Genomic DNA, 12,023 nt, shown 5'->3' with positions numbered 1-12,023 from the left:
GCAGGACTGTAGCCCTCCAGGAGCTTGACACCCCTGGTCAAGATGGTTGTCACCGACACTGATATCAGTCTCTTTGCTTTCCTTCCTACTATACACTTGGGAGAGATGTCCTGCGGGTTCTAGACCCTGCCAGCGAAATATTCAACAGCAAAAAAAAAAAAATCACAGTGCCTAATCTAATCGGATAAAAGGACTGAAACTAACTCTTTAATTAGCTTTTGATAATGTGGCACTTGGAAGTGCGAGGATATGCCACAATTTAGCAGGATGTTAGCAATCCATGTTCAAGAACTTTAAGAATATAGACAATGCTATATATTATCAATATAATGCGATTTAAGAACCAAGCTGATTATAAACACTTAAACATTCTGATGTGGACTGGCCAAAGAGCTGCCAACACAAACTGCAATACTGCAAATATCAGTTTATTATCAACAAACATCATCAGAACAAACAACTTCTTTGCAAATTTACAACACAAAATAAAATGTTTTATATTACAATTCTTAAAAAATTAGATCATGTCAATAAACTCCCATGCCATAGGAATATTTGGTTTATTTGGCTGCATATATGCAACTATTTTAACATTTGCTTTGAAGTCTGAAAACAGATTACATGCCACCAAATATAGAAAGTGTCCTTACAAGTGTCTGTAAGGAAATTCGTCAAATCTTACAAAAAAACTTCACATGTTTTCAACACCTCTGATTCGCCGGGCGAGTTGTATGTCACGTGGAAACAGTGTCACCCTCTTGGCATGAATGGCACAGAGGTTGGCATCAGAAAACAGACGGACCATGAATGCCTCTGCAGCCTAAAAGCACATGAAAGAGCAATAATTAAACAACTATAACATACTGTAAATTATTACAATAAAAATTATATACTGCAGTACAAAAATATGACAGTATGAATTGTGGATGAGACAAATAAACCGTAGTTAATCACAATGTAGCTTTAGTTTCTGTTTTTCAGTTAAGCAGTCTGTCTAGACCAGGGGTAGGCAAGTTCGGTCCTAGAGAGGACCGAACTTGCATCGGTCCTCTCTAAAAGCAATGCATCTGACATGGCATTTATGTTTATTTACACAGACAATTTCAAATGATTCTCATGTGTTTTCACACACACACACACACATCCATAATGTAAATAGCTTATAAAAAAAAAAAAAAAACAGGCACTCAGATGGTGAAGCTGCAATATCATGACAATAAATTCATTATTGCACTTGATATTGTAATGATTATTAATGCTGATTAATAGTGTAACGAAGTTACTAATAGTTCTTTGTTAGACAAATAGAAAGTGTTTGTGGGGGAAAAGAATGTTACCTTCTGGCTACAGACAAAACAAGCTAAGAACAGTTTATGAATATATTGCTTTTTGCAGATTAGAACATCAAGACTTCACATTGGTTACCAGGTGGAAATAGTAATGTCTAGACCAGGGGTAGGCAAGTTCGGTCCTAGAGAGCCGCAGTCCTGCAGAGTTCAGCTCCAACCCTAATCTGCACTGTGTATATATATATATATATATATGTGTAATACAGTATAATTAATTTGTGAAAATGAAAATATTAAATACAATAAAAAATACTGTTAAAGTTTTATTTACAATATTACTCATATTTTAGTTTTATTTTGTAATGTGTTTTTGTGAAGTCTTAATTTCGGTAGATATTGTTTTTAACTATGCTATTTACAATGGTTGCTATTAACTGTTTTCATAGTCTAAAATTTAATTATTTTAATAACAGTATAGGGAACCCACAATTTAAAATCAAAATTAAATGTACTGTCCCCATTTTTTAAAATTCATAAATAATAACAATTGAGATTTCAATGATATTTTGACCACTCAAATAGGATATGTCCCCGATTTCATTGCAGAAATCTGGTCACCTATACAGCAGATTTGGTCCGACTGAGCTTGATCAAAAACAACTAAAAACAAATTGGACCAGTGGCTTGTAAATATCAAAAATAGAGTGATGGTAAAATTGTTAAACCGACTGAAAAACAGGCTCAGCCGCCACACTAAATTTGGTAAGCTATTTATATTTCAATGTTTCCGTATAACTACACTCAACATGAGCAGCGCAACACGACAAAAGACAATAAATCCCATTAATAATCAGTGATTCTGTGTACACCGGATGTGACACGATGCAACACGAAGTCCCCAACGTTACATTAATGCCACATTCTATTTCTCACCTACTCCCCTTCTGACACACAAGTGAAATTAGCCTGAGAAGAGAATACCTAAGAAATTAGTCCTAAACACAAACGTGTTTTAAGGACAAACTTTTCACAGATGTCTTGAAATAAAACATCTGAACAATGTCTTGAGGTGTGCTAACTGTAGTATAAATAGAATAATTGACTACAGGCTGTTGAATTATTAGAAAAACAATGCACACCCGAGGGGGTGATGTTGCCATGACACTTGAGTCAATTATTCCTGACTTAATTAAAAGGTCTTTCTCTGAAGAACAAGTGTAGTTGTTCTCTCGTTTGAGAACAATAACTGAATGCAAGCTGAACGACTTTGCACTTCTTGCGATACAGAGCAGAACACTGTAATGGTTTCCATGGATTCAGGAGGGGGCGGGGCTGTTTTGGGGTTAATACTATATATTAATAGGGAGGAAGTGGAGGGCAAAAACTCTTTTCACAATAAAAGGTAAATCCAGCCCTGACTGTAATGAATATGAACATAAGTGTTTAATAAGCATGGGAAATATCTCTGTGTTCATGCTGAGAGAGTTTTTTCAACTGCTGGCAATATAACGAATGACAGCACAAAGCAGCAGCCTTAAGTCGATCAGCAGCTTTTCTTGCAGAAAAATATGATAATCACCAAAAATGTGTAGGCTACAGTAAAGAGCTGTTAATTTTAAGGACAATTAGTATGTTTTATACCCATGTCCAGAGGCTTTATGGACCCGTTTTGAAAATTGTTTGATTTCTTAAACAGTGTAAATGTTAAAGTGCAACATATTCATTAACAACTTGAAAGATTTTTTTTCTTTGAAACATCTAGTAAGTGCAGTTTGTGCTTAGCTGTGTGCTATTTCTGTCTGAATGTTTTATTTTTGATTTCTTTAAAACCCACCTTCCAAAAAGCCCAATCTGTTGCGACTGGTCTACCGCTTGTTTCAGAAAAACTATGTCCATGTAACATAATACCCAGCCCTACCCAGAACAATAACATATGTGACCCTGGAGCACAAAACCAGTCTTAAGTCGCTGGGGTATATTTGTAGCAATAGCCAAAAAAAACATTGTATGGGTCAAAATTATCGATTTTTCTTTTATGCCAAAAATCATGAGGATATTAAGTAAAGATCATGTTCCATGAAGATATTTTGTAAATTTCCTACCGCAAATAAATATATCAAAACTTAATTTTTGATTAGTAATATGCATTGCTAAGAACTTCATTTGGACAACTTTAAAGGTGATTTTCTCAGTATTTAGATTTTTTTACACCCTCAGATTCCAGATTTTCAAATAGTTGTATCTTGGCCAAATATTGTCATATTCTAACAAAACATACATCAATGGAAAGCCTATTTATTCAGCTTTCAGATGATTTACCTCAATTTTTTAACATTTATCTCAATTTCAAAAAATTTACCCTTATGACTGGTTTTGTGGTCCAGGGTCACATATTAGGTGAGTGGGCGGTAAGTACAGGTTTCTACAGGGGTGTTAAGAACCCTAAAATGAATGCAAGAGCACTATAACAGCATATTGGTAAAACAGTTTGGCTTACAAACCCAATACAGAATGTATTTGGTACCCGCTGCCATGCGTATTTGTGTTTGTATTTAATTTATATTTACAATGTATTTCTGCAGAGTTAAACATTGTAGCCAATCAAGTACATGAACACAATGGCCAGAGTCAGAATCCACTCAACACTGCTCAAGTATGTATTCAGTGTGAGCTCCCGCATGCTCGCGAATCCTCTCATTACAACCAGCAAAGTGTAAACACAATGTAAATACATTATTCATTACGCATTCATTGTAGTAGCCTCTTTGATTTTTTTAGCAAGAGTGTCGAATTCAGCTTGTTTCGTTATTCTCTCGCTTTCTAAATGTTACCAATTCACAATTTGAATACAAGTTTTGAGAGTAACAACCACAACCATCATAGAAATATTGATACCATAGCAACGTATAGGACGAAAAGCTTTAACAAAAATGCAGCAGTTTTGTTAATTAATAAATTAGTCCGCATTTACATTGCATTTTGAAAGCTGTTTGCAATCTGAAGGTTACATATTAATAGTAATTATTAGCATGAAAATAGTTAAAATAAGTAAAGAGTTAAAGGGGGTGTGCTCCAACAGTTTTGCTGTGGTGCTGCTGTTGGTACAGAACTAATTATGTAAAACTATTACCAGTGCACCAGATTTATTATCCTGTGGGTCCCTCTAGTACAACCCTCATCTTTCAGTTGAAATGAAATTGCAATAATGAGAACCTCAAAACACATTACAGTGACTTTTTACCTTTGTCTTAATGGCCTAAAAATATACTTCCTTTTCTTTAAAGAAAAAGTTTTAATGTTTAAATCTTCTTTCATTTTTTGATTTTGGAGTGACTGCACGTTTACTGACATTCACCTTCATACATAATAAAAATACCAAAGACACAAATTTTAATAGTTAATTTAAAAGTTTACAGTTGGCCTCTGTGCAGTGATTTAGATATATTAGCTAGTTCCACGGACCAATCAGCATCCAGGGCCAGAACTCTCCATTTTATAATACAATATAAATTGAAAAATAAATCTTAATTGTCACCTACCTCCTGTAAAGCCATTAGAGCATATCCCTGCCACATCATGTGTTCTCGACTGAATGTCTGACACACCTCTCGCACCTGTCAGGAGGAAAAAATGTTTACATTACTGTTACATCAATGAAAACAGCATGTTCATGTTTCGAATTATTAGGTGTCAAAAGGCTTGTCATGGGATCTGAGGTGCTTGTTGAAGGATGCACTGAAGCAGTAGTACCAGTCGTGAAAACGGGGCCTTGCGCAGCAACAGATCAGTAGACTTCTGATATTTGCGGATCTCCATGAGAGCTCGAGTGCCAGGGCGAAACCTGTGTTTCTTGCGAGGGGACGCTTCTAGAACAGAAAGCACATTACACAGTTCACAATAATACAGTTCACTTTTTACATGTTCAGTTCAGTTCACCAGAAAGTAGGGTTAATATGACCGTCCCATAAACCAAAGAATGCGCCTGGGAGAAAGTTCAGTTAACTAATTTTTTAACGGCGAACACAGGAAAGACATTCTCAACAGAGCGCCGCATCCGTGAGTTACTATGGAAACGGACGCTAAAAATATTGAGTCTGTCCTCGCTGCAGCCAGCAGCACGATGACGTAGCTGGACTATATCCACTACGTAGTGGACATTTTACGCGCATGCGCTGTAGTAGGTCTCGAATAAAATATTTTTATTTACATTTTATCATTTTGCAGACGCTTTTATCTGGTCGACGCTACAGAGCACCAGAACGGCCAGACACAGGAACATTTTCTTCCCTCAGGCAATCCATCTCATGAACACTTGACAATAACTGTGGAACACACAACACTATTTATACACCCATACACTTATTTATCTAACACACATACTTAGTCTGCACTTCAAATTTGCGCATAATATACCTGTACATACAAAAGTGTCTATTGTAATATACCTGCACATACAATTGTCAATTTATATATTGTTATTACTTATTTACTTGTTCTATTTTTTATTTTTTTATTCTTTTATTATCTGTGTTTTTGTTCTGTCGCTGTCATTCTGTTGCACTACGGAAGCTTCTGTCATGAAAACAAATTCCTCGTATGTGAAAACATACCTGGCAATAAAGCTCATTCTGATTCTGATTCTGATACATCACTCTATCAGAGTTAGCCTAAATGTCTTTTTGATTCTATCCGTCATGTTTATTTCAATTTAATTGGGGGATATTAGATTAATTCCGATCCATTTTGTTTATTTAGATTTTATATTATTCTAATATAGCTAGAGAGAGAGAGCGCGCGAGAGAGCGCTCTCGTAACGGAATGGATGGTTTATGTCTTTAGCCATTTATAATTGGTCTATCTATCTCCAGGGATTTCACTTGCATATAGGCCTAACACACACACAAAAAAGATCATCTTTGTGTTAATATGCCTTGTCCCCGACCGTGTGTGAATTTATTTGCTGGACATGGGATTAACTGTAAAAACCCGGTATAAAGGACTTTTATTCTGCTCTGGCGGCGTGACGTCATGAGCCTGCGCCGCTGTGATTCGGCTGAAGAAAGGTGTGATTTTAATCATTTAATGTGTTTAAATCAATACATCTACTTCAGAGAATTGTATATAAAACTTTGAAGTGCATTACCGAATGTAACACTATAACGCTTTATTTAGTGTTATTAATGAAGGGTATTTTGTGCTTGAGTAACAGAAAGTGTGTCTCATTTCGCTCCCTGTATCTGAATCAGTTTAGCATCAAGTGATGGAGAAACGGAGCTTTATGAATCTCCGAGTCAATTGATTCGCAAAATGATTCAGTGATTCGAATCAGCGCACGCTGCCGTCACCTGCTGCTCAAAACAACAAACAAACATGAATAAAGATGTAACTGCATTTATAGCAAAATGTTTTGGATAGATTTGGAATGTTTTCTTTGTAAATGCCTAGGCATGAAAGTTTACTTTTCTGAAAAATATGTATTTTTTTATTTTAATAGACAAAGATTACCACCAAATGTGGCCTTTATTGTTAATCTTTGTTTGATTATGGGCAAATACCATATACATAAACAGAAATGGGCTAAAGGAAAACCCAACTTTTTGTTATTTCAGATAGATATGAAAAATTATATTGAGTTACTACTTGGGTTGAAAAACAGTAAAGCAAAACGCACTAGGTCTCTTTGTGAAGCTTTTCTGTTATTTATATGATGATCTCATACCTGTTCTTTTTTCTGTTTAGTTTTTTTTATTATTATTATATTTTTTTTTTACCTGTATTATTATTATTTATATAATACTGTATGTTTTCTATTTCTTTTTTGTAGTTTATATTTGTTCAGTACCTTTTTAACTGTAAAAACCCGGTATAACCCGGGATAACGGTCTATCCGCTATACGGAACCCCGACTGACAGGATTGTTTTTCTTCTTTTTATTTTTATATGGTATAAAAAATTATGTCCGCATATTTTAGTAGGCCTATAACTTTTTATATACTCTGTCACGTATAGCACAAAGAGTGAGAACGAATTTTTGACAGAACTATCTAACTATCTTGACTAGACTATCAGAGCCTATGAAACACACCTATATCTCGTAATTACAGTTTAATTTACATTAAATACTAGCTTCAATGACAGCCCCACTTTGCGCATGCGCATTAACTGCGACTACTGCGCATGCTCTTCAAACGTATTGGCTCTGATCCAGCTACGTCATCGTACTACAGGCTGCAGCGAGGACCTCTTGAAAATATTGTTTCTTTTGTAAATGCCTAGGCATGAAAGTGTACTTTTCTGAAAAAGATGTATTTTTTTATTTTAATAGACAAAGATTACCACCAAATGTGGCCTGTTTTGTTAATCTTTGTTTGATTATGGGGAAATACCATATACATAAACAGAAATGGGCTAAAGGAAAACCCAACTTTTTGTTATTTCAGATAGATATGAAAAATTATATTGAGTTACTACTTGGGTTGAAAAACAGTAAAGCAAAACGCACTAGGTCTCTTTGTGAAGCTTTTCTGTTATTTATATGATGATCTCATACCTGTTCTTTTTTCTGTTTAGTTTTTTTTATTATTATTATATTTTTTTTTTACCTGTATTATTATTATTTATATAATACTGTATGTTTTCTATTTCTTTTTTGTAGTTTATATTTGTTCAGTACCTTTATATTATATGTTGGAAATAAAAATAAATAAATAAATAAAATAAAAAACTCTTGAAAATATTTACATTCAGAGCGTGTCGCCACCTGCGACACGTTTTTTTTCCTCCAGTTTTGTTGTAAGATTTATCACATGTGTATTTTAATTATAGAAATTCGCTATATAGAACAATCTGAAGCAACAAAAAAAAAACTACATACCGAAGAATTTTATTTGCTATTGAAGAATCTTAAGTTATATTTTAGCCAAAGTAGACAAATATAAAACTGCAGGCTCTCTTGATTTGTTTAAATTTTCTCATGGCTGGTGTAAATAACCACATGATCAGAAAGGCAGTTTACATTATGCTAATGATGACGATAATTATGTCACGTCACCCACCTGACCACTAAATCGCATGGAAACATTTCCGTGTAACTTTACTTGCATTCCACACTGCTAAGAGAAGGAAGCCAACACGAAAGAGCTCACCGGAGGGTCCGCTGGTGCGCCGGGCTCTGGATGTCGAGGGGGGCGGTGGCGGCGGCGGCTCGGGGGGAGATCGGCGCCTGGGGGTCGGTGGCTTTCGCTTATGTGCCGATTTATTGTGCCGCATGGCCACACAATATCGGATCAACAGCACCAGACTGCAGCAGACCAAAAGCAACTGTTAGTCGCGTGTGAAAGGATGCTGATCACAGTATTCTCTTATACGCTCGCTGGACAACTGAAAAGTTTTCACCTGCGAGATTAGTGCGTATCCGTTAATAACCCACGCCAACACGTAAATTCAAAGCGCTAATCTCACATTAAATATCGGAAAACAAAACGTATTCTTCAGTTCACATACAAAACTATTAAAATTGGTAAATGCAAAACGACTGCGCGACGTCAGAAACTTTCTCTCTCTATTCTAGGCTCTATATTTCGCAAGTCTACCAATTTCAGGCAATCAAAACACACAAAACCAACGCATTATTTACCAGCACGTAATATCGTAGTTTTGAGGTCTTCTATCACGCACAATTCAAACAGTGCTACACGCTGCCAACACAGTTCCCTGGCCAATGAGGAGCCAATACGCGCATGACGTCATGAGGAGACATTTGATTGGGCCAACCCGTAGAGAGAGAGTTAGAATCAAGAAACAGTAAACAAAGAGCAATGGAAATGGGTGGGCTTCAGCGCAATAAGATTATCCATGTGGTTCTTGTTACTTTTCTCAGCGCTGATCCAGATGCACCAATCATAGATGTCTCTAATTGGTTTGCTAAGGACGTTTAGTGTGGATTTCAGTCATGTACTGGTCCTTTGAGGACATTTTTTTTTTAAATAAAATATCTTACAATCTTAGTTTATCTTACAATTTCTCCAATAACACAAAACAACAGTTTAATGGAAAACAGTCGATGTTAGTCATATAAATGTTTTGTTGTTTAAATGGATGTATTATCATGTCATCTTTCGTTCAAAGTGCAGAGATATTTCATTTATGTGATTTTTTTTATTTTAAATTGATTGTGTGTGTGTGTGTGTGTGTGTGTGTGTGTGTGTGTGTGTGTGTGTGTTATTTAATCCCAGAGGTTGACATTCTGTCATGTCAAAATTAGTTTGAACGTTGGCTATATGGCTATATTTTACACCGAATTGTCAGTTATATAAGTGAAAAAATTATATGAAAATCCTTAATTCATTAACATTATTACATGGGTGGTGAAAACTTTTTCCAGTTTCATCATCATCAAAATACTGAGTACATATACCATATTTGATGCTAAAAGGTATATTATTGATTCTTGATTGCTCTAGCTTATACAAATCATGATCACATGACGTAAACATACGGGGCCGCAATTGTGAACAGTGGGAAAACACAAAGCCTCATTTTTGAATAGGTGACTGATTAAATCCTTTAATAAAATTGCAGATTTGTTGTTACCTTACATGAAACAACGCAAAATACATATACATTTATTCTTAGTTTATGATGTCCTTTTCCCTCATAACGGCATGCATTCAAAAATATAAAATTATGTGACTACTGTTAGATGAGACCGCCACAGCAGGAATCCTGGATACTAGATCCCATCTGAAGACATCTTTTTCGTCTGGTATCCAAAACTGTCAGCAGAGTTTTGTCTGATAAACAATTTTTTGTCTCATAAAAACTGTATTTTGTCTAGTATCCAAATCTATTTATAGTCTGTATTAACAGTCAGAGGTTGACAGATGAAGCCAAGGAAGAGCAGAAAGCAGGAGACAAAGTTATGATTATAAAAAATGAACGGGGTTTATTGAATACTTAGTTGTGTATGTTTTAATGCTCAGACTTCATCTGAACTTCATCCTCACTTTGCCTGGACTTCAGTCCTGTTCTTCATCTGACTAGCACATATCCAACAAGTATGATTATACCAAAGCAAAGGCACTGCAAAATGACTGCTTTACAACATTGAGATGTGACTTTAAAAACCTTGAAATGGAGACAATCTCTTATCTCTTACTTATGAAGACAAAAATCCATTGCAATAACACGATCGTAAGATTAATCACCAATAAGAAAATATGTAGGTAAATAAGTTAATAAATTCAAGTCAATAAAATTTATAAATTGTTATATGATTAATTTGAATAATTAAATGACTGAATATTATTTAAATTAATTTAAAGAAAAAAGAAAAAACAGATCATAGTCACTCACAGGTTGAGAATCCTTAGATCCTTCAATATAAAGTTTTCAATGTTATAATGAGTCTTGACTGATTTTCAGCTTCCCATTGGTAACAACTGTAACCAAAAAATAAATCTTATACTTTCACTAACTTAAAAAATACATACAATAATATATTCACATACAGTAGCTGGAGAAATATGGTATTAAATGGGTTAAGTGTTGTTACAGTTTTGGAATAACATAATGGGGCATTTCCCATCATGTTGAAATATGTGGCTATAAAACTTATAAATCTATAAAGCCTTTTATTGGTTAATATTCATAAATGTGGACTAATGGTATCATTTCGCCTTTGCATCCAACAAATGAATAATAGTTCAGTTTTAAAAATGTCACTCTGACATGACAAAAATTACACTCTTTCCTTTTTTTCTTAAATTTTATTAAATTAACTATAAAACTACACAAATCTCTCTTTTTGCAAAACAGTTTTGAGCAGCTCAAATGCAAATGATTGAATACAGGGGAAAGGTACCAAAAAGGGAAACATCTCTTTTCTTTCCTTAATCTCAACTTTTGAACTACACACATCCCTCATATTTTCCAATGACTGAAGCAAAGAGTGCACAAATGTTCTTTATGTCTCATTCTGTGTCCATCACTTGGACAGATTCATCCACAACATCCAGCGTTAATAGAGTCACTGTTTTTGTGAGCACAGCAGTAGTGCCTGGCTTGTATCTGTACGTACCCTCCCTGGATCATTGGAAGAAAGAGAGAATATTTAGTTGAGTCTTAAGATATTTTATTAATACATATGTATAGCTGTAAACTCAGAAGATTATTAAAAGACCATGGCAGTTTTGTATTGAACAACAATTTCTTTTGGATGAGCTGGATGAGAGTTGATGCATTCAAAAGGTTTTATTTGCAAGGACTGCCCAGTAGGTGGCCATATGCAAAAAGAATGTTAACTGCCATTAAAGGGGTCATATGATGCGATTTCAATTTTTCCTTTCTCTTTGAAGTGTTACAAGCTCTTGGTGCATAAAGAAGAGCTGTAAAGTTGCAAAGACTAAAGTCTCAAATCCAAAGAGATATTCTTTATAAAAGTTAAGAGTCAGCCACGCCTACCTAAAACGGCTTGTTCTAACACGCCCCCACATATCTACGTCACTATGTGGAAATATTAGCATAATGCCGCCCAAATGTGCACACAAAGAAAGAAGGCGTGGTTTCAGGAACAGCAGTCGTGTTGATGCAGCCATGTCAGGTAGGGATGGGCGATACCACTTATTTTGTTTTCGATACGATACCGATATTTTTCAAATCAGTATCGTCGATATCGATACCGATTCGATACTTCTGAACTAAACTTTTAAATTATGAAATTTATTAAATTATTAA

At 35.0% G+C, this 12,023-nt stretch overlaps 2 protein-coding genes across 4 annotated transcripts in view; both read right to left on the bottom strand.

Moving 5' to 3' along the window:
- Window positions 1-529: 529 nt before the first annotated feature.
- Window positions 530-9,033, bottom strand: LOC107670695 (histone H3-like centromeric protein A). 3 transcript variants are annotated; one of them, XM_016463382.1, is made up of 5 exons: window positions 8,967-9,033; window positions 8,435-8,589; window positions 5,040-5,155; window positions 4,829-4,903; window positions 530-820 (listed from the first exon to the last, which is right to left on the bottom strand). In XM_016463382.1, the coding sequence occupies exons 2-5, from the start codon at window positions 8,556-8,558 to the stop codon at window positions 692-694; spliced, it is 444 nt and encodes a 147-aa protein (XP_016318868.1). In that variant the 5' UTR covers window positions 8,559-8,589; window positions 8,967-9,033; the 3' UTR covers window positions 530-691. The 3 variants fall into 3 exon arrangements, with proteins under 3 accessions (XP_016318868.1, XP_016318866.1, XP_016318867.1); XM_016463380.1 differs by having other exon boundaries at window positions 8,926-9,029; XM_016463381.1 differs by lacking the exon at window positions 8,967-9,033 and adding an exon at window positions 8,685-8,919.
- Window positions 9,034-10,906: 1,873 nt separating this feature from the next.
- The window catches only part of LOC107670694 (proteasome subunit beta type-7-like), a 7,199-nt gene continuing 6,082 nt past the window's right edge, over window positions 10,907-12,023 (bottom strand). Inside the window, exon 8 of the mRNA XM_016463379.1 lies at window positions 10,907-11,372. Coding sequence (XP_016318865.1) covers window positions 11,261-11,372 — 112 coding nt within the window. The 3' untranslated portion in view covers window positions 10,907-11,260. The remainder of the gene's footprint in view (window positions 11,373-12,023) is intronic.

This window comes from Sinocyclocheilus anshuiensis, unplaced genomic scaffold (genome assembly GCF_001515605.1).
Source record: "Sinocyclocheilus anshuiensis isolate Anshui unplaced genomic scaffold, SAMN03320099.WGS_v1.1 scaffold1342, whole genome shotgun sequence".
NCBI lineage: Eukaryota > Metazoa > Chordata > Actinopteri > Cypriniformes > Cyprinidae > Sinocyclocheilus > Sinocyclocheilus anshuiensis.
This window is presented reverse-complemented; position numbering and strand designations above follow the sequence as displayed.